The following is a 22,979-nucleotide window of genomic DNA, read 5'->3' on the forward strand; positions in this document are numbered from 1 at the left end:
AAGAGTAGTGTTGAGTTTCGCCATTTTAAACATAAAATGTCTCCAATATTATGTGGTAAATGGGAAACAGAGTATGTCACTAGGCCACTAGCGTGAAGGTAAATACAATAAAGTAAATTCCAAATAATAGGCGGAATAGGAGAATTATATGGCCATTAGTTCGACGGTTATGATGAAGAAGCAGACAACGGACTGCGTCCACAACAACTTCTCTCTGCGTGAAAAAAACCTCCAGATGAAAAAAACATATATTTCGTCGATTACTGGCCCCAAATAACCTACATTTAAGCTCTAATTTCCCATTTTTCGAGCTGCACTCTCACAGCGACTGTAATCTCAGTTATTGTTGACCTACATCCGGTTGCTGAGGACGCATTGTTGCGGCCGCAAGGGGCAGGTGGAGGATCTATATGGATTTGTATTCTGTTTCAATCGTTTTTTGATAATTTGGCTGAAATGAACCCAAAAACTTTCAGATTATTTTGATATTTAATGCTAAAACAGAAAAATCATCGAGGTCGCGGTCAGTCCTCGCGCAGGGACTCAAGCGTGTGACTGTAAATGCGACAGGTTGTAGATTCGATTCTAACTGGAGGAAACGAAATATTTAATAATTTCATTTCCTTGATCTGATAACGAGGCAAAGCGCGTCGTTGAGTTCCGCCGCTCAACATGTAATGTCTCCAGCGTTTGGCGGGAACTATGAGATACCGCGTAAAGCAAAAAAAAATTATAAACATTTTTTTTAAATGTATACCTAGAAATTTTAACCTACTAGGATGTGAACCTACATTCTTTTTATTAGAAATCCAAGCCTCTAAATCATACGCACGTATTATTTATGTTGTTAGCATCTCTGTAGGGAGATTTTAGCTTTTTTTTGTAAATTGAATTGTTTAGAATTATCATTTAGCAAGAGACAACGTATGGCTTGGTCATTACGGCACTTGGATGACTTCCCAGAGGCCTAGGCTTATATCCCGCAACTTTAAAAACTTAATATTTTTCCCGACTGCTAAGGAAGGGTTATGTTATTGTCTACACCAAGATTATAAGCAAGAAATATAATTATATACGCGCTAATCTCAATAAGTACTAGTTGGTATTGAAAAGTTCATTTTGTGTCGGATGGCCCATCATACAAGTAATACAAGTATAGAAGTAGAAGAAAAAAAACGAGAAATGCCGGGCGTACGTAAATACTCGTATATTATTACATACTTAAATCCTGTGAGCGGCAGCTGTGTACACAAACAATATTTACTATTATAATAAACACATTACGTGATTCGCTATCGACAGCGTCTAGTTGTTAACATCAATTAATTACTAGCCTTTCTTTTACTCTACATTATTTATACCCTTTTTGTGAAATATAAAAATTATGGAATTTTCAATTTATTATTATTTTTCAAAAATGTATTATTTTAATTTCTTTGCTCTACTCACAAGATAAAATGCATCTCGAAAATTAGGCGGAAAGGAAAAGTATCTTAACACTAGGTTCCCTCTGTCTACCCTGCTGTATGCGGGATGCAGCGTGAAGCTGATTTAATTTTTTATTTTTTATACTTCTCCTAAACGCCTTGCTTATTGACCGTTTCGCGACGCGAAACTCTTTCGACAAGAGTTCGCGCCGTCGAATCAATTATTTAAAATTTCCAGTCAAATTATGAACGCTTCATTTAGCTTAAGGCTTTATTTATATTAATAATATATATATAATCTTTTATAGCTTCACGCTTTTCGTACATAGCTTGCTATGTAAGCAGAGATAACTCACTGTTAAGACAGTACTAAACGTAGCGAGAGTCAAACCCGCGACTCTTAGAATCCTTCCATCCGTTTTGGACAGTACTTGAGAGCGCGAGCTTAAGTCTCTACCTCCAGTGTGATATATACATATATTATAATATTTTCCATTGTTTGACTTAATGTTATGTTATTCCCGCTGTACCTCGGCTCCGGCGGCTACTATTGTGTGTATTGTTGGTGTAATGAAGTGTTAAATAAATAAATATCCCGCATAAGCAGGTAATCCGAGACAGCCTAATGTTAAGACACTCGGAACTTGAACAGCGGAACTCTACGCCGCGCTATATCTTTTTACTAAGGCAAGGAAATTTAATTTACGAAAATTCCCTCGACTGTAAATCGAATCCACAACCGTGGTTTTTATAATCCGACGCAGTGTCTCTGAGGGACCACAGCTATTGTAAGCTGGTTAAAGTTGTTCGTCTTAATGTAATTGAACTTGGGGATAGCGTTTGAATTTCTGTCTTCACTTTTAGAAGTTAGTTTAAATAGAACCAGTGATAGAAACGTATTAACATAAGAGTATAGTATGTGTACTTATGTTTACGTTCTTAATTGCCAGTAAGCAACGGTCAGCTGCGTTTAGTTACTCCGCTCAATGCGCTAGATCTGGTCGGAGTAGAGACTAATACTATTAGAATATACAATATTTTCATTTCGCCACCCTGATAGACAAAACGCAGCATTAAGTTCCGCCACCCAATACACAACAAATGTAAAAATTGGCAGAAAGTTGTAAAAGGAGAGTCTTAACACAAAATTCCCTTTGCCCCTGCTATGATGCACTATGGAATGATTCAGGGTATTTAGCAGAATAGCTTAAATAGAGATATATCTCTACGAGATTGTCGGCTCACTAATGCGGTCTAAATAGCAGCGGCTGCACAAGGTGGACTCGTTCGGCCAATTTGTTTGAAAGTTCGGTGTAAGACATAAGAATTTTGATGTTCTATTCATATTTTATTTTTAGTGTCTTAAAATATAGTCGAGGCTGCGGTAGCGAGGATGTAATGTAGCGGAGTATGCAATGTACAAACGAAGCACGACGTCGAGTTCCACTAATCATTAAGGAGTCTAAATTGTGCGATAGAGAACGGAGTGACCAACGCTAAGCTAACTAACTTGCCGCACATGAAGTACAAATAAGTCAACCGTATAGAATAATATTTTATCATATCAATGTGCGTATAAAACATATTCTTAAAGTCAAATCTTGGCGGCGTCCGTATTCAATTTTATGACATTGATTTATATAAATTATCTTCGAACATTTAGACATTCGAGAGAGTCAAATGACGGAACTTAACGCCGCTCTTTGTCATATTACCAGAGCGGAGAAATGAAAACCGTTCTTTACACCAACTGAGACTGAGACAACTGAAATCAACCCAGTCATATTTACATTCAGATGGTCTCGTGCAAAAATAAAATGAACAAGAAACGTTCATTACCGAAGAAAATAAATTAAAGTGACACTAAGGGATGAAAATGTAAAGCATCTTCTGAGAACAATATCAAACACCCCCGAGACGGTTCCTCCCCAAAGTTGTTTACTTGGGAGAGCAAACGTACCTAATGTCTTGATTCAACATACGTATTTAGAGTAGCAATGTGGTAAATTATGAAATCCTTCATATATTAAGGAATTGAATCCGTCGCGTCGTGGCGCAGTGGCAGATCGTTTAGAATAATGTTTAAGTTGTTGCTTTATTGCGCGGCCTAGCCATAGGACGAACGAACGAACGCCAAACACTAGTCTCTACATACACTTTTACGATGAAATTACACATTATAAATCAGCTTCACGCTGTATCCCATACCCAGCAGTGTAGGCAGAGGGAACCTAAAGTTAAAATACTATGTTCACCATTTTTTTACATTTCACACTTTGTACCCCTGACCCCCCCCTCCTCAAAAACAAAAAAAATATTTCAAATAAAACTATTTTTTTATTTTTGCCCAGACGTAAGTAAAGATTGCACTTCGATATCGGAATAACTTAACTCATTACTTCCTCCTCCTCTGTGTTCGAGAATGAAAATTAAAATATCTATGTTCTTTTAATACTATATCAAAAAAAAATGTTATAGTAAATTTAACCATGAATTATGCTAGTTTTCAATTTACCATTTATATACATATATGTAGGTATAACATTTAGGTCACAGAGTAACTAATTAATAGACGCTACGTGCAGGTTGCCCACTGACGGCTCGCCGCGCCGCCACCTAATTGTATTATTACGGTCACGAGCTATTATCTACATCCTGCTTCATGCACGAGTGGTTCAGCTCGCCACTTACTCGCCTGCATGACTCCAGGTTAGTACAGATACGAATAGGTCTTCGTAAATATATTTTTTTAGAAAACATTAACATTCATTCACGTATCACGGTTGACGATTTGAACTCGCCTCCTCTTGCAAATTGTTGCGTTCATATTTTTATACGTTTTCTTTAAAAGTATTTTTCTTTTCAAAGTCCACACTTAATAACGCTTTAAAAATGTTAAAAATAGTTATTATCAATATTTTATATTTTAAAATGTTTTTCGGATATTATGGATGATAAATACTTTGAAATATTAGTTGCTTTTAAAGAAAATAAAATAGTTTTTGGTAAGTCCACATTTTAGTTAACTAAATTAGGATATAATAATAACATAATTATAAACATTATACGTTACTAACTATAACACACAAAGAGGGCAATTGTGGCACGACGGTTACAAGCGTGCGGTTGTAAGCGCGACAGGTTGTGAGTTCGATTACCAATGAGAAAATGAAATATTTCATTCCTTCGCCCTGGTAAGGAGACAAAGCGCCGCGTTGAGTTCTGCCACTAACACATTAATGGGAACGGAGTGTCTTATCATTAGGTTCCCAGGCTTCCTCAGCCTACCCCGCTATGAACGGTATACTGCCGCGTTTGCAGTCAGACATTGTCTCAAACTGCTACAATGGCCTCGTTCAAAATTATAATATCACTTAAAAGAAAAAAATTAAAATGACCAATTCTATTTCACTCGCTTTTCTAAATAAAAACTGAAAATGGAAACATAAACAAAATCTTGTGAACTTTTACAATGCACACAAAGTTTGTACATTTTTGTATACAATGTTCCACAATAGAGAGAATATTCTGTTTGTTCCACGACATTGTACCAGCCTCATTGTTGATGACGTCTGCTTCATATTCACATTATGAATATGAAGAAATACTTTTTACTGCACATTTTATATTTACATTGAAATCTTTATAGTTTTCTCAAATTCATACGAGTTAAAAAATGTGCGTATTTGCAGTGCGGACGGCGCCTGACTGCTAACACGTTTTTGGTTGTGGTTTCGATTTCTACTCAGGGGAACGATTATATTTCTATTATTTATATTTCCCCGCTCTGATAGACAAAACGTGGCGTTGATTTCCACCTCTTAATATGTAATATATCAGAAAATTGGTCAGAACGTGAATAGAATTCCCGTATGCGTGAAAAAAACGAACATAAAATTGTTTAACTGTATAAAATAGTTAGAGATTTAAGTTATTAACCCTATACGTATGGAATTTCAGTGTACCACTTGTGCAGAAAACCAATGTCTTGAGTTGAAGCGGGAAGTGGAGAACGCAGTGTGTGTCACGGCACTTCTACTTTTATCTTTCTGCCTGCACTATGAAGCGTGAAGCTTGAATAACATGTCCACTGAAGCATGGAGAAGTTATTACAGTTTTTATAAATAAATAAAAAGTACGAAACAATACACTATTATTAGGTGACGGAACTTAAAATCGCGCTTTGTCTTAATTAATGGAGGGGAAAAGCAAAAATATCCATTAAAATAACACGTTGGGAAAGTTTACATAAAGCTTTAAAACAATATCGAGAAACGTAAACGCGTTCGTGAGATAACGCTTGACAAATATTATGCTACTTCGGGCCGCGTGTTTGTATTACTTGTTAGAACATTCACGCAAATAACTATAATATTCAATATATTAAGTCTTCCTATTATAATTAATACATTAATCTATTAGAGGCCAGCTGCTGTGGTTGTGGGTTCGATTTCCACTCGAAGAAATGAAATATTTCCATTTTCTTGACTCTGGTGTCGAGGCAAAGCGCTGCGAAGCTCGCAGTGGCTCCAATTCGAGCGGCGGCGTGTGGATGACGGAGTATCTTACCACCAGGTTCCCTCTGCCTACTTTGTTTGAAGTAAGATACAATGCAAAGCCAATAAGTATTCGTCTCACATATAATCCATATTTACTATTAGGAATCCGTCATTAGTGTTGTTTGAATCTAGTATCTTGGAAAACAAAATCCTTCTCCAGACCGCGCTTTACCACGATACCAGAGCAAAGAATTGTAGACTAACATTATATTCTAAGACGCTTTTAATTTTTCTCTCACAGAGCAAAACAAGCAAAGGGAAGTTAGTGTCTAGACAAATACTTTCTTCACAAATTTTCTATTACCATATAAAATTTTCTACGTTTTCTAAGCTTCGTTAGTCACAGAGGATTTTCCTCTTCAATCTTTGAACAATCATGCTTTACGTTTTCATAAGAAAAACGAAAGAGAAAAGTAAGCAAAAATACCTTAGCTCGAGCTCCACCCCCGGGTTAGTACCTCGGGTATAACTTGTGTTTATAGCACCTGTACGAGAATAGCGCGAACGTAAAATTTGTAATCTTTTGTTATATTTTTATTTCAGCTGAATAAGATGTTACTGAAAAATCTTTTGTGTGAAGAAAAGTAGATTTACAGTAGGTACTTAAATAAAGATAATCTAGAGATATTTTGGTGCGAAATTTCAATATATTTTCTAATAAAGTCTTTGTGTCTTAACACTAGGTTACCTTGCTACACAATATGTAGGTTGCTTGTAAGGGAGCACTAAGAAATATTTTCTAGAAGTTTCTACGCGAACGGGAAAAACTAGGATTTCACATTTCCAACAAGTCCACGAAACGAGCTAGAATTCGTTAAAAATGAAGTAATATATTTTTTTCCAGGTAAGTACGGGCTGAGCGGTCCGAGGTCACCGGCCGTGAGTAGCGTTGACTTTAATAACTTTAATAATTACACTTGTATTTTATAAGCTGCCTCTACAAATGCTTTATTTCAGCTTACTGTAGTAATGTTTAACTTCCTCCTTAAACAAAATAAATAAAATATATTTTATATCTATCTTTGCAAAAGATTACGATGGGAAGCCGGTGAGAGTAGCCTCTAACAGCCCGTAACCGGTTAAATCCGGTACAAAGCGGAGCGAGCTCGTCATGTAGTACTTGGAAGTTGATTTAACAAACGCGTGCTTAAAGCTTCTATAAGCTGTATTAAGCGTTCAATTGCAATATCGATGAAAATAACGGAAATTAATTATCCTACCTACTTAAAAAGGTGTTAAATAAGTAAGACTGTAAAATAACTTCTGTATTTAAAACAAAACAAATAATACTTTCATTTCATAGTAGAGGCATGACTGCTTGTTGAATGGCGGAAGTCAACGTCGCGCCGTGACCGGAGCGAGGTGATGAAAATAATCCATTCTCCCTAGCGAGAACTGATTCCTTACTACTATTTGAAAATATTCTAATTTATTTTCACATTTCAATTTCGTATTATAAAATTTTAATTGAAATGGAACTAAAACATGCGTTGTATAATAATATTCATACTCGTCTAATCCCTGAAGGCTGTTACGGTGAGAGCTAGCTTACATTTCGAGGTTTTTACTTTTAATGTATACGAGGAATATGAGGATTAGTTATTTCTTAACTTCATGCCATATCCCGCACACGCACATAGCTGTGTTAAAATATTATGTTCCCTTTATTATTGACACTAAGTTCTCTCTGGCTACAGTGTAGGAAAAAAGTGAAACTGATTATTTGTTAATTATTGCTTTAAATTAAGTTTAAAACATTAATTTAAGCATTCAGATAATCAAAGAGTGGTCGGTTCTAAAATAACTTTGTCAGTCAGACGTTGTACAGGTAACAAACGAACATCAACACTCTCGCTTCATGTCGTTACATATTCGATCTAGTTCGATCTAGTTCAACCGAATTTTCTTTGGAACGAATCATAGCTAGAGTGTGATTTGAATGGAACTCTTGTATTGGGTATAATAAGATGCTATATACGAGTATGTATGTTATTCAAGGGACAGAGGACCTTAATATTTGATATTAAATAATACATTTGTGAATGATTTGAAAGTAGGGAACGTAAGTGTCTTAATGAGTGTACGCTCTATTGGTACAACCGACACGACAAACGAGAGTGGAACTGATGCGGGTGCAAGTAAGTATGTATACTCGGATCTCAACTAACAACTAAACCACAGAGGTCAAAACGGTTGTCAAATTTCATCACGATTTTCACGTCAATTTTGGGAAGTTCATTAAAATACGTCCCTGTAAATTTATTCACACCAAATATTGCTTTTAGAGCTTAGAATATAGAGGCGTTATTTGTATACATTAGTTATTCAGAGAAACTTGAAACTGTGGGGGTGTAAGTTATAATGTTGTTTTCTAAGCAAATGGCTTTATAATTGGTTTACTCAAAATTCGACAGTACAAAGCCTAAATACTGAAAAATTATTTAATCTATACTAATATAATAAAGCGGAAGAGTTTGTTTGTTTGTTTGTTTGTTTGTTTGTTTGTTTGTTTGTTTGTTTGAACACTAAGATCTCTGGATCTACTGGTCCGATTTTCATTGTTTTTGTTTTGTATGAAAGCTGCATTCTTCAGAAGTGCTATAGGCTATATAACATTACATTACACATATATACTAATGTATTTTAAAGTACATTCTAATTTGACATGCAATTTATTCTGCCATGTTAATAACAACCGTCGTTGCTACGCGACCGCTACCGCGACGTTTTGATATTCATCCTTATGAAAATAAATATAAGAGTCACTTTTAGCATTTTATCTAGATTCAAATTATAGTTTACTGTATAACATACTAATAAATAATTAAGGAGATGTCACTGATTCCAAATGACCTAGCCACCTAGCGGGCGGCACAGTATGACCGACGCGAACGGGCAGATGACGTTGACGGTTTTATAAATTTTCATACATTTTCAAACTTTATTTGTTGTTTATAATTAATTTAAAATACACTTTGATTCTCTTCTTATTTTATTTGATATTGCCCGCTAAAATTATCCTGCTTAATAGAGAGAAATGTTTAGTTATTTCGTAGAGTCGATATCTATGTACGCACGCACGGAAAACTTTAGGTACTTTTTCTAATATTAAGAATACCTATCCTTTAGTTACTTTTAATCCTTTTGTTAGTTCATTTCAATAACTCAGATATTTTTTTCTAATAATGTGTATCTATTTATTATTCTTTTTGATTATTTGAGCTTATATTTTCTTACTAATTCTATTGAGAATTGAAAATAATTTCATGAATATATTTAATAAATATTCTTATAGTTGATGCAGGCGTAGCCGCGTCCGGGTCCACTAGTCTATATATATAAAAGGACTTGTCCTCACTGACTGAGGTAAGACGCACGCACAGCCGTAACTGCTGTGCGTAGAAACGTGAAATTTGGACAGATGTTCACTTTCGTAATCTGGACATCCACTAAGAAAGGATTTTGAAAAATGTTAACCCTAAAGGGGTTGGAAGTTTAAGCAGCTCACAATGTGAGAGTGGGCAGAGGGAGCTCCGGAGTTCCCTAGAAGATGGCTCGCATTGTCGACCTTACGAAGAGCGATGTTTCTAAGTCTATGCGCCCCAATTCTATGTAAAACCTTTTAATACTACTATTATTATTACTTTTATTGTTATCACTAGTTTAAGCTAAAATAAAATAGATTAGCTCATATACGAGATGCAGTGACAAATAATTCATTCCCCCTAGAGGGAATGGAACCCACGACCGTCACGTCTACAGTCAGACGCTGTGCCGCTGCGCCTCACTCATGTTAGATAAATAAACAGTAACGTTGAAATACTAAACAAATTTAGATTAAACTTAGTCATCAATCTTCATGAGTTCGCGGCCTCTTATTTGACATTAATAAATAGTCAAGAACAATCGTGGAATTAACAATCCCCTACAATTGAAGATAAATTGTCAACAATTAGCGGATGAAAGCTGCTAAATATGGTTTACTTTAAGATAAAGTCATTTTACTTTCTGAGTGTATCCCGAATAAAGTGTGTTGGGAACCCAGGGTGTGTGAAAGCACTTTGTTCCAATAAATGTTCGAGACATTGCATGTTGAGTTGTAAAAACCACCCCGCGCTTTATAACCTTACTGAAGCAAAGAATGAAAATGGCAGAGCAAATGAATAAATTATTGCTTTCTTCAGTTTGACTAACAAAGCACGGCGTTGAGTTTCGCCACCCAAAACGAATATCTCGAAAATTGGGTGATAAGGTAAACGGAGTGTCTTAACACCTAGGTTCTTTATGTGTATAGGGGTTAATTGCAATGTTCCTTAAGAAATACAATTTAAGATATTGTCCTTAAAAAAACGGAAACGGAACTACACAAAGACATGAAGACGTAATGTAAAGTCGCTAATTGTAAAAACTCGCAAACGTTGTCGTAAGCGCAACAGTTGTGGGTTCGATTTCCCCTTTCGGGAATGAAATATTTAATATTTAATTTCCTCGTTGTCGTCAGGAGACAAAAACCAGTGTTGAGTTCCGCCGGTCAACGTTCAACGTCATTAAGAATTTGGCAGAAACTGGGGAACGGAACTGTCTTACTGAGCACCGGAGAGTCTTACCACTATTCGCAGATTCCCTCCCCCTCCCCCCCCCCCCCTACCCTGCTATGTGTGCCATACATAGCGTGAAGCCAAAAAAATATATTATTAGGCTAAGAAATTTATTTGATGGAACACGCTTTTCTCAAAATTATTAGCTATTGGCTTAAATTGAAAATTTCCTTTTGTGTATATTAATACATTTATAGAGAAAGGCTATAGCTTAACCGTTTCGATGTAACCCAATGTATGAGTATCTCAGAGTTATCTTGGGCATTTCATGCGTCACAATTCTTAGTGTGTTTGAGTAGAAGTTCACGATTTAATTATAGACGTCGGTCTAAAGGGGGTTAGTATTCTGTGAAATTCTATTAGAAATTAACATCTGACGTCCAGTGGAGCGACAATGCTTAGATTTCGGGTTTAAAATGATTGCAATTATTAATATTCCCACACCTCACAGTACACCGTCGTCGTCACTTTATGCAATAACGAGCTCGTACCCGGGGTGTTGCACTTGAGTCGGTGGCCTATAATTAATGTTATGTTCAATTAATTATTTTACTATTATTAGGATTCCGTACTCACTTATATCCGTCAGTCAGTTTATCTCTTTCTCAGTTTACCAACACCTTTATTCCAAGAATGCGGGGATATATGCTGAAATTTATATCGAATATCCAAGTATACGGATAAATCGAAAATGATAAAAAAATCAAACAAAAAGCAAATAAAGACACGTGTTATTTCAAATCAATACTAAAACCATCCATATCCGAGTCATCTACCACTGGCCTCATCCTTGCCACGGCCGTGGTAGCGGGCGTGGTAGTCGTCGTTGTCGTTGGGAACGTGGTCTCCGGTAGCTTAGTGGTGGTCGTCAGGTAAATGGGCTTTACCTCCGGGAAAAAGGTCATAGGTTCGACAGTTGTTGTACGCTTCTGGCCGCGATAGTAGTGTGGCATCTGTTTAAAAGTAATAAGTATTAGATTATATGGTTAAAACATACAAGGCGAATAAATCTAGTCACACACTCTGATCTCATTAAGAGAATTCGGCGAAACGGAAGTGCCGTTCCCCGCTTTCCGCCGAATTCTGAATGCATTGCGTCTTGAACGCCGTGCTTTGACTCGTCACCTTAGCTTAATATAATATGGTGAAAGTTTGACCTTTAATTATATTGTAATACTTTTACAATGTTACGACAACGCCTGTTCAAAAGACAGTAATATATTGCATAAAACCCTAACGTCGACACTGATTAAGCTGATTCAGGCGATACTGAAGATTGTTCCGCGTTCCTTAACATCTTTGCAACCATTTGTTTTTTAAAAGGCACGAAAGTTACAGATATACATTAAATGAGGATTTTAATTTGAATGATTTTTTTACTGGCAAAAATATAGAGACCTTGAAAGCTGAAAAGTTGACCGAACTCCACAAGGCACTTCCATTCTACCAGAGCAGGGAAATGAAAATAATTAAAAATTAATCCTTCCTCCGAGCGGGGCTCAGACCCTCAAACGTTTAAAATCGCTCTCCCACTACGCTACTACGGCCACAGCCCAGCATTAGCCTCGAAGCCTAGAAGCTCTACACTAAAATAGCATTATCCTCACACTACTTTCACTAGACAGCCGGGTAGATGAAAGAAATCTAGTGTTAAAACACCCTGTTCCCCACGCACTGCCCAATTGCCGAGATATTGCGTGATGAGCGGCGGAACTCAACGCTGCAAATACTGGTACTCAAGTTTTTTCTACTCACAGATTCATTAACAGCTTCTATCCAATCAGCGTATGCACCCACCAGCGTGAACACGGTGGGCGCGTTGGGTGCTCCACAGAACGCTGGGCCGAAGGAAATGATACCCACTAGTCGCCCACCCACGAGGGCGGGGCCCCCGGCGTCGTGCTGGAAATCATTTTTTTTTAATCATGTCATCCTCGTCCACTGTCATGCAAGACAGTGGACGAGGATGCAATGCATGCAGGAGGCAAAACGATATCTGACTAACATGACCATTTTTCGGTCGACTCAAAACGGTACATTGTAACGGGACTTTCGTTTCTTTATAGGTGTGCATGCTTTTGTTTTCTTTTAGAGAGGTGTTTTCGGTTTTTTTAGATATAATTAACACTTTACTAAATAATTTAATTTGTCCGTTTTTTGATAACTAAAGATATCACGGATAACTGATAATCACGGAGAAACTTGTTTCGACAGACCAAATTTACATGCCATTCCGAAAAACGGGACATATTTGTACATTCTTGCTAGTACTATACTAGTACTCTTATTTGCTGATTCGATCAGCTAAGCTGACTCCGCATATCCTCCGAAGAGATCGCATCTCCACGGCATTCATCTTTCTTTCATTCTTCTTCTATTACTAGAAAAAAATATAATTTTAAATAATATCTTTGTAAACATGTAAATAACTTACATCGCAAGCTCCTTCACCAGTTGTGAACGTTCCGGCGCAAAACATTGTGTTTGTTATAAATTTACTGCAAACAAAAACAAACTTACAAAAATAATTTCTCAAGAAGGAAGAATGTATAATGAGTTTCCGTATATTCATTTAAATACATGTTTTGCAAAGATTGTTTCTAAAAAACGTATTGTCGCAATACCTCCAGAACTTGGTGGAAAGCATGGAACGGAAGTGCCTTAACGAGTACGGAGTGTCTTAATACTGAGTTCCCGGAGTTTCCCTCTGACTATCCTGCTATATGCGGGATAAAAACGTGAAGAAAACAGCTCACGGTTACTCCCGAATAGCAGAGTCTAGAGAGATTTTGTGCTTAGGCAGGAGAACTCAATTCAAATTCGTCTGTTTCAATGTAGTGTTTTTTTACCATTTAAGTAAGTTATTCTACATTTAGTAAAGAAAATTACTTTTATTGTTATTGCTTATAAAATGAAAATTTGAAACTTTTGGAAACCGTTTAAGTGCTCGACGACTAAACCATACTTTCTTCCCAAATTATATCAAAATTCCTTTATGCTAGTTACAATTTATTTGTTACAGGGACTACTTATTCCCCAGCTGAGCCAAGAGGGTATCAAACTGAATGGAATTGGATAAATACACGTTGTATCCCCCATATATATATAGGATAGGCAGAGGGAAACATACGGTTAAGATACTGCGTGCTGGCTGTACCAGGAAGGTGTTATTACTTACTTCCCATAAACTTCTTTACAGAACACATTCGGATAGACCGGCAGGAGTTTTCTATTGAGGAACACTGGCTCGTACGCTAATGTTTGAGACATCTGGAAAATTAATTATATTTAAAAGTAATGATTAATAAGAGGCCATCATTGTGGGTGTTTAAAATAAATAATATTGACAGGATTCCTTTGAGGCAAGGTCTCATAAAATTAGATTATTTATTTTATAAGTTTAGTTTAAGTTTTCTTTTACAAATACCGGTGAGAGCAGGCCTTCGCCTGCTTGGACTACACGTAGATAAATATTATTTCAGGAAAAATATTATTTGGGGAAAATTGTGTGAAATAAATCAGTAAGTAATAATAAAATATCACCTTAGAAACTCCCCACCCCAGAACTAACACTTCCGACGTGGGAGCAAGTCCAAACTTGTTATATGATATGTCTATTAACTTAGGGATTCTATGGTAACCGAATCCAAGGTGTCTTCTAAGCCGAATGACGGCAATGTTGTGGCGCAGAGTGCGTGGGTTGTATCCAGGGTGAAAGAACACCTGAAGGGATAAAAATGTTTAAAAAGTATTTTTTATAATAGAATAAGAGGGGGAACCTTGTGCTTTTTTGTGCACACGTCCTAGCATGTTCTAGACTTTTTTCCAATTTTTGTGACGATGCATATCCAATGACAATAATATCTGCAGATGTTTTAATAAAATAATTTATTCTGGTAAACTAGAGAATTTGATGTCTCAAATTTCTGTAATATATAGTAAGCAACGAGATACGGGAACACTGCGCTTTATATTGCTAGAGCAGGGAAATAATCTAATCCCCCCCCCCCCCCCCCCCCCCCGGGTATCGAACCTGCAACCAACACATCTACTGTCAGGCACTGCCTCACGGCGCCAGGAGTGCAATGGCATATTTTAAATCACATTATTATTGTTTTACTGTTATACCTCAAGAGCCTCGACCATTTCTCCGCCGATGCGACTGTGGTTGCTACCAACTCGAACTCTAAGCACACTTGGATTTTCACGAAAGAATCGGTTGTTGTGCATCCTAAAAAATAATGAATTGACTATTTACTAAACACAAATAGTGTTAAGTAAACATTTTTAAGTAGTTAGTAATTTAAAAAATAATCGTATCTGTATGCGTGTATAATAATGTAGTTTTCTCCAAAATCGTTTAGTAACCTAGTCGGAAACTCAGAGAAGCGGGGTTCAGATCCTACTATGCCTAGTACGCTTAAAATATTTAAATTAAATTTATATGTATTAATAGTTATTTGAAACATACAGCTGTAGACATGCAGCTGAAGTCAAAACGATATCATGCCAATAAATGGATCCACCACACCAAAATCTGCCCATCACGTGTATAGACACCATAAATGGGTAATATCTTATTGTGGTCCTTTCTCCTTTGAAAATTCTTCTACCGTCGTGTTGGTGGTATTCTTTAAGATCTTCTAATTCTTGTTGAGGATCTGAAAAATAATTACTTTGGCTTGAGTAAATAAAGTGTATAGTGTTAGAGGCAAGGCACGGTGTTGATGTCCGCCGTACAACACGCTGCCTTGAAAATTAGGAGGTGGATTTTTTTGTATTAGATTAGATTTTCAAAGCAATGAAATATAATTATGTACTTGATATAGCTATAAAATAACTATAAAGATTATCTTGTATTTACATAAAAATCCTTAAGCCTTATTTCTAATTTACAATAATTGCATTAGTACCCCAATACTTATCCTCTTCTATATTGTACTTATACTTATGTTTATCTTTTGGCGACTGTGCAATCATTTTATCTACAATATTATCTATTACTTCGTTATCCTCTTCCAAATTTCTCATCATTTTTCTGGCAGATTTAACGAGTTTTCCACTTTCATTTTGTTCTGCTAAAATATTTACTATATCATCACGAGTCATCTTCTCTTTTAATTTCAAATATAAGTTCTTAGGCTCCTTTTCACGTACTAAACTAAAGTGATCAGATTCATTTAAAGCATTAAAAAAGTTAGTTTCATTCAAATCCGTGCTCATTGTTTCATTTAGCAAAAAATCAGCATATTTATTTTTATTTACTACATATTTGTCTATGTTTGTAAGCTTTTCTCTCAGGTCTTTTATTCTTCTGTTATTATCATCTACTCCTAGCAGAGTTACTAGCGATGTAGCTATATCATTAACGTATAAATTTTCGGCACAATCCTGTGACACCAGCTGAGAGCTGACCAAAATGAAATTTATAACTAAAAAGTAAAACGCCCGCATCACAGTAACAACTATAATGTAAATACGTTTCAATAAAAGCGTTTCAACATTTTAGTGCCAATAAATTTTATAGCGACTTCCGACGCGAAGTGCCTACTTTTATAAATTATTTATATAAAAACGAAAATGAAAATATATCGACTCGTTTCTTTTCAGTAAGCTGTTCGCCTTGAATTTTTACATTTTGCGTTGGTGTTTTATTTATTGAATGTACTTATATAATATATATAAGAATGTAATTATTATTGTAGGGAACATTACTTATTCTAAATTAATATTATTACATTTACTAAAATCATCCGCACGCAGCGCATTGGAACAATTCAAACCTGTTCCGAGTTTTTTTGCTATGCGTGTCGTAGGCTGCTAGCTAGCATCGCCACGTTTAAAGAGTCGGCTAGAATCGCTTGCGACATTCACTTGTGTATCCATTGCTCTCTTAGCTTGCATTCAATTTCAATTCTTTTTCAACCTTAACTTCAACCTTAACTTCTTGCTATTACGTGCTAGTTTAGCTTGTATTTTCTATTGGTATTTATTTAAATTTCTTTATTTCCTTCTGTGATCATTTTCTCTTCACGTATCTGTGAGTTAAATAAATTTGGACAATTTCTCCACAAAATTCGGATTTTTAATTTTACTCATTTAGTGTAAAATAAATAAGATCATATTAAATAGTGGTATCACATCTCAACCGCTATATTATAATAAGATAATATTTCATATCTATAACTTCTTTGAATATTAAATGGTTATTGTGATGTAGTTGTGAAGTTCTGATTATACACTTTGTACTTCACTGGTCATAACAATATTCTGGTTTTTTTTGGTTCCCATAGGAATTTTAAGAAATATTCTCCTATGCTATTCTATACTTCCAAAGGATCCTACACGCCAAATTCCAGCATTCTATTCCGCGCAGTTATACATGTAGTAGTACATGTAGTTATGTATGTTGTCTGTCATTCAGTAACGAATGAATATTTAAAACATATGTAAATTATAGATAAATTATAATATAAAATAAAACTTAATAGCAAATTATAGCACATTATTAGTTGTTTATGTTTTTATGAATCTTGAGTAAATAAATCAAAAGTTAACCTCAATGGCGAGTGTAGCAGTGACGTGTTCCGGAGCGCAGTGATTGATGGGTGATTTAGTGTTTCGGGCGAAATGAAAACAAATATAGATCTACTTAAATTCCACGGGTTGAGACATCATTAACTGTGCGTGACGTCCTTCTGAAGAACAGTAAATTGAAATAATAAGTAAAGTTGTAACCGCATAGTAGTCATTAGAGCGCCGGAAGCAGCTCTAAAGCCGAATTCGTTAACAATAGTCAAGAGACATTGTCTAAAAGATTCAACTATTACGAGCTATAGTAAAGAGGAAATGGAAATGGGAGTAAAGAGCGTCGATACTATCATTTCCTTATAGATTAACTTTCATTTTTGTCAGCATCACGCTGTATCCCAAACAGCAGGGTGAGCAAAAGGAAGGGTTTGCTTTGGTGCTTCGCCCCAGGTGGAAGTTAGTAACTGTATATTTATATAAGAGAGATTTAAACTCAAAATATTGTTCTTTATATATATGTACTTCTGTTCAACATAAAATTATTAACAAAATATTTCAGTAAATTTAATAGAAATCAAAGCAAATTTCTCTTCCAGAAAACTATTCCTCTATATCATCCAATATTTTTTGTCGAAATCCGGTAGAAACTGCAAAAAGTGAACCGTAACGTAGACATTACTGGTAACGTTAGGTCGTTGTAGAAGACATATCTAGAACATAAAGCGGCTGGAGGGTAAAAAATGAGGGCCGTCAGCGTCCCATTCGATCCCAGTGTACCAGAGTATTAGTGCCTAGATGGTGTATGCGTGTATACATTATCTAAGCGCTAACACTCCTACCCTGCTATGTGCGGGATCATAAATAAAAATAAATCATATGTCTTAAATTTGCATAAATATGACTGTTTGAACTCAGTTTTTTGTTCGTTAAAAATATTTACGTAATATATTACACTATTTATACCAAACTTTTAAGTATTAAAAATTATATTAAAACTAACTAACCCTTCTTATAATATCAATAATATTTATACGTCAACAGAAAGTGCTTGTGAAAGTGCTTGTGATTAACTTATGCTATGCAACATATGCATTTTTTTATTTCTTATAATTTAGTTATTTTTATTCTTCATTTCGTTCTTTTTATTTTAGTCTTCATTTTCAAGGGTTCAATTCCCTTATAGAGATATCCTTTTTTTTTTTATCTCTTGCAAGCATAACTTCCCAATATCCTAGTTATCTTTTAATTGTATTATACCGTCTGGACATATGTGAAATACTCGTATATTTATCACAGCTATGGATATTATATTTACATTTTCATGAGATCATTGGGGTGACCAAGGTCTTGAATTTGGCATTCCCAACCAAAATAAAATAATATTCTTTTTAAATTTAAAAAACATCTAGGCCACCTGTACCACTTAGACCGCATTGGTTTTAAAATAAGAGCGCTTTTTTGTTCGCAGTATAAATGGCTGTCGTCGATTATTTAAATAGGTCTCGGCTGAGGTAGAGCTCCACGTGACACTGTGTTTTTACAGTTTTGATTTCACTGAAATTATTTATGTACATTTTTTTACTCCATCGCATTCAATTTGAAATGTTTAAGGAAAATTTCAACGCAGTGGCATTTTATATGTTTTCTAAAAATTATTTTTCTTTCCTGAGTGTGGAATAACACTTCAAAAAATGTAAAATAAAATATATTAATTCGACTTAGAAGAACCTGATATTTCATAAAAAAGATTATGAGTTACGATTAAAGTTATCACGCTTTATCTCCCACATAGCCTGCTGCAGAGAGTGTGTGAAGACACTCCGTTCACTTAGCATCCAATCGAAGACAATGTGTTGAATGTTTCGCTTTTCGCTGCATTCTTCGCTTTACTATCAAATTTAGAATCATTCACCAGAGGAACATCAAACCCACAACCGACGCGTTAACATCAAACTATCCTGCTTCATCACGATATCATAATATATCTTATAAAAGTCTTATATATCGTTTTTTAAAATATTTATACCCAATGTGTGATACTTTCACAATTTTCAGCAACCCATTCATTAACACTGGTCAAGAGAGCGTGAGAGCGTCCAGAGTGGAGTGTAACACGACAGAAATGTAACCTTACTCATATTATAGTTATACATATATTTCAATGTTGTTAGTGATTTTGTTTTATATTAGGTAAAATTAAAGATAAAAAATATATGATTTTTTCTTTTATTTTTAGCTTCGCATTTAGCGAGCGTTTAGGGTCTAGTGAAGTCTGTTCCATTTTTTTTGTGTTTACGAGAATTGCGTGGATTATGCGACATCTCGAAAATTGGACAGTTAATAAAATAGCAAAATAGATGTTCGTACGTGTGTGCACGCATATTATATGAAATAACCTACAAAAATAAGTTTATAATGTTTCTACAACGAAATATCTATATTTTTTTTATTATTCATATATTTTCCTATATTTGTATTGTAAGTTCTCATTCCGCGAGACCGGCCGGGAAATGTAGCCTGTATGTTTTGAATACGCGGCGAATTTCATACAAAACGTAACAACGCAATGCACAAATGCATCTTTAGATCCATGTGCTTCAAGGAACCGTAAACTTGATTAAGTCATATTAATTTCAGATTGTTAACACTACACGAGAGTTAGAGAACCATTTCTCGAACCGGGAGAAATGGTTGTGACAGTCGGACATACGGCCAACAAAGTGATTTTATAAAGGTTCCGTTCCGTTTATTCCTATTAAGGCGCGGAACCCTAATAAGACCTACTGTCCATATGTAATAAAAACGTATCCACTTCCGCACTGACGTTACTCGTGTATTTATAGTTTCAATATGCAGTAAAGAACAATGTTTGTGAAACGATTCTATACAATGTTTTACACTTATCGCAGTACCTACGTCGTCGTGGCAAAGCGGCACAGAGTTGGACTGTAAACACGGTGGTTGTGGATTCGATTCCCACTCAGTGAATTAATTTTCGTTTCCTCACGCTGGGATCAAAAGAATTTTGTGGCGAAAAATGGAGAATGTCTTAACACTTAGCTGTCGCCTGCTCGGCTGTAAGCAGAAGAAACAAAATAAATCAGTTCTTACACACCAGAATATTTTATTAGAAAAAAAAAAAAGAATATACTGTAAAGACATTCCGTAACATATGGACTAGCGGAACCGAACGCGGCGCTTAAACTTACATACAAGATTAAAAATAAGTAAATCAGAAATTGCGTGTTCAGAGGCGGAACTTAACACCGAGCTTTTGCATTGGTGCCAGAGCGAAGAAATGAAAATATTAATATCTAATAATTAATTTCCTCGAGTGGGAATCGAACCTATAAGCGTCGCGCTCCTTGTGTCCCTGCGCTACAATGTCCTCACTCCCACATACATGATCTTCCGCGTAGTATAGATTTTTTTAGGTAATTTTTAATTAAATATTAAAAAAACTGTTTTTATAAATAGCCATCGAAGCAACGTTTCCCCTTACGTAAGCTCAGGAGGCTCGCCAACTATCTCCTATATAAATTCCTGAAACGCAAATCTGAACAAGAATGCGTCCTCGATAGTGCCTAAGCTACTACGTACCTACTACCTACATGCTATAAACCGGAAAAAGTAACTAAATATAATACCTATATATAGTATACGCAGTCAGAGTGACGAAGAACTATACTTTTAAGATGTTATTCCACGCTTAAGAAATAGAATTGTTTCTTAGAAAATTTATTAACAAAAAATAACGTTACGAGATTTGAAGCTACGCCTCTTGGTAACCATCTAAGCATTCAGTCGAGGCTAGTAAGCCATATAGTCTGGTGTTTTTTTTAGTTTCCGACAAAAGTAAGTACGTATTCACGGTGGTTGTAAGTTCGATCCGTATTAGGAAGATCGGCTTATATTCATGTCAGCTAATTATTATATATATTGTAAAAATGTCAGGGGGTAAGTATAAGAAAATACTTAATAACCATAATTTATTGTTCCTCTTTTACATATACACACTTCTAACACTGTTTCTATATAACACTTTACACTTACACACGTTTTAAAACGCATAGTTCCAACAATGACACTGATTTTAAATACTTGAACACTGTCACAAATTTACACCTTACGACAGGCAGAATAACGACGTACTGACTCAATCCATCAAAAACGTCACTTTTTATAGCCGTTACCTTCCTCTTTTAAAAATAATTATGTGGGTATTATTATTTTATATTCTGTAAAATACCCTCACACTGACAATTGTCTTACAGTTCGGCCGTCCTGCACCGAAACACGACCTCGTGTTTCCAAAAAAAAAAAACAAAACAAAGCTAAAAGAATAACTATGGTTCATAACTTTTACATAATTGACTGTAATAATGTCTCTTACAAAAATGATTTACAGCTTTTACAAACAATATTTAAAAGCAATCTGCCATGTTAAACTAGGGTCAATTTTTACTCATTTAACCTGGCTCAATTTGCCCATCTGAACCTAGAGCAATCTGCCAACCTTAACCTGCGGCAATCTGCTCACTTTAACCTGCGGAAATCTGCCCACTTTAACTTGCGACAACCTGCCCATTTTAAACTGCGGCAATCTGCCCATTTTAAGCTGCGGCAATCTGCCCATTTTAATCTGTGTCAATCTGCCCACCTAAATCTGTGAAAATTTACTCACCTTAACCTGCGGAAATCTGTTCACCTTAACCTGCGGCAATCTGCCCATTTAAAACTGTGGCAATCTGCCCATTTTAAGCTGCGGTAATCTGCCCACCTAAATCTGCGAGAATCTACTCACCTTAACCTGCGAAAATCTGTTCACTTTAACCTGCGGCAATCTGCCCACTTTAACTTGCGGCAATCTGCCCATTTTAAACTGCGGCAATCTGCCCATTTTAAGCTGCGGCAATCTGCCTCTTTTAATCTGTGGCAATCTGCCCGCCTAAATAAAAAAAAAAAAAGTAGCTCATTTGATATTAGGCTCGAAAATATACAAATAAACAATTCGTTTAGCCGTGAGAGTCCAACAGAACATGACGCTGCTCGCCTTACTATTCTTATATTCAAGCCACTACTGGAATATACGATTATCCTCTCCTCCTGCTCATTAGATCGTGGAGTAGAGATAACGGTAACAATAGGCTTAACACGTAATTCGTGTTTTAAATGTCTGTCTTATAAGTTAACTATCTAGTCAGTCTAACTGAAGTAGTAAATATAAAATATAACATTTTATATTGTAATAACATAATTAGCATCTGTTCCTCTAACTGGTTATTATACAATTAACTATTGTTGTTACTAATCTTTTTGAGGTTTTGTATCAGGTGCCTTGTGATAAACACAATATAAACATAACCGTACGTATTTTTTTGCACTTTGTTGAATTTACTTGAAACATAAATGACTACATCAGTGTTCTGTTCATAATTTAAAACTGGATTAAGACTTAAAACATCCGCGTGGCTCATATTACTAGCCATACTACTCAATGTGCCAATTACATTATGGAATCTGGCGCTACCAGCGAGAAACTCGAGGAATTAACATCACGTTTTTCAAAAGTTGCCCGCAATGAATACAATATGTCACCGTTTTAACCTTTAGATCAGTGAATAAAATCTAAAGCGCTGTAACGCAGAAACTACCGCACTATTATCAATTAATTTAATTTGCTAGATCACCACTTAATTCTCTTGAATTAAAAGCAAAACAATTTCAATATGTATTCCTTTAATGAAATATCTATATTAACACTTATATATTTTTCATTCCTTTTATATTTCTAAGTTACTTTAAGTTTTGGTCTGCTTATTTAAATTACTATTATTACTTTTATAATTTTTGAAACACATAAC

The 22,979-nt window shown here is 35.5% G+C and overlaps 2 protein-coding genes across 4 annotated transcripts in view; one reads left to right on the forward strand and one right to left on the reverse strand.

Moving 5' to 3' along the window:
• LOC146533280 (inactive dipeptidyl peptidase 10) overlaps positions 1 to 22,979 on the forward strand; it is a 240,748-nt gene that overhangs the window by 37,213 nt on the left and 180,556 nt on the right. The gene's annotated exons all lie outside the window — the stretch shown is intronic.
• Positions 11,306 to 21,238, reverse strand: LOC146533281 (trypsin beta-like). 2 transcript variants are annotated; one of them, XM_085194511.1, is made up of 8 exons: positions 21,099 to 21,238; positions 15,056 to 15,245; positions 14,713 to 14,815; positions 14,128 to 14,307; positions 13,763 to 13,854; positions 13,019 to 13,082; positions 12,340 to 12,486; positions 11,306 to 11,537 (listed from the first exon to the last, which is right to left on the reverse strand). In XM_085194511.1, exons 1-8 carry the CDS (start codon positions 21,184 to 21,186, stop codon positions 11,316 to 11,318), a joined length of 1,086 nt encoding a protein of 361 aa, XP_085050637.1. In that variant the 5' UTR covers positions 21,187 to 21,238; the 3' UTR covers positions 11,306 to 11,315. The 2 variants fall into 2 exon arrangements, with proteins under 2 accessions (XP_085050637.1, XP_085050638.1); XM_085194512.1 differs by lacking the exon at positions 21,099 to 21,238 and adding an exon at positions 15,498 to 16,487.

This window comes from Heliconius melpomene, chromosome 12 (assembly GCF_056956725.1).
Source record: "Heliconius melpomene rosina isolate 202511_hmr_F chromosome 12, ASM5695672v1, whole genome shotgun sequence".
Taxonomy (NCBI): Eukaryota; Metazoa; Arthropoda; class Insecta; order Lepidoptera; family Nymphalidae; genus Heliconius; species Heliconius melpomene.

What these genes read in the sequence shown, in the direction of transcription:
- LOC146533281 (XM_085194512.1), bottom strand. Translation starts at nt 16,038, where the DNA reads ATGCGGGCGTTTTACTTTTTAGTTATAAATTTCATTTTGGTCAGCTCT. An exon ending in AGAAGAGGATAAGTATTGGG is followed by an intron (nt 15,246 to 15,497) that starts GTACTAATGCAA and finishes ATTATTTTTCAG; the next exon opens with ATCCTCAACAAGAATTAGAA. An exon ending in AAATGGTCGAGGCTCTTGAG is followed by an intron (nt 14,308 to 14,712) that starts GTATAACAGTAA and finishes TTATCCCTTCAG; the next exon opens with GTGTTCTTTCACCCTGGATA.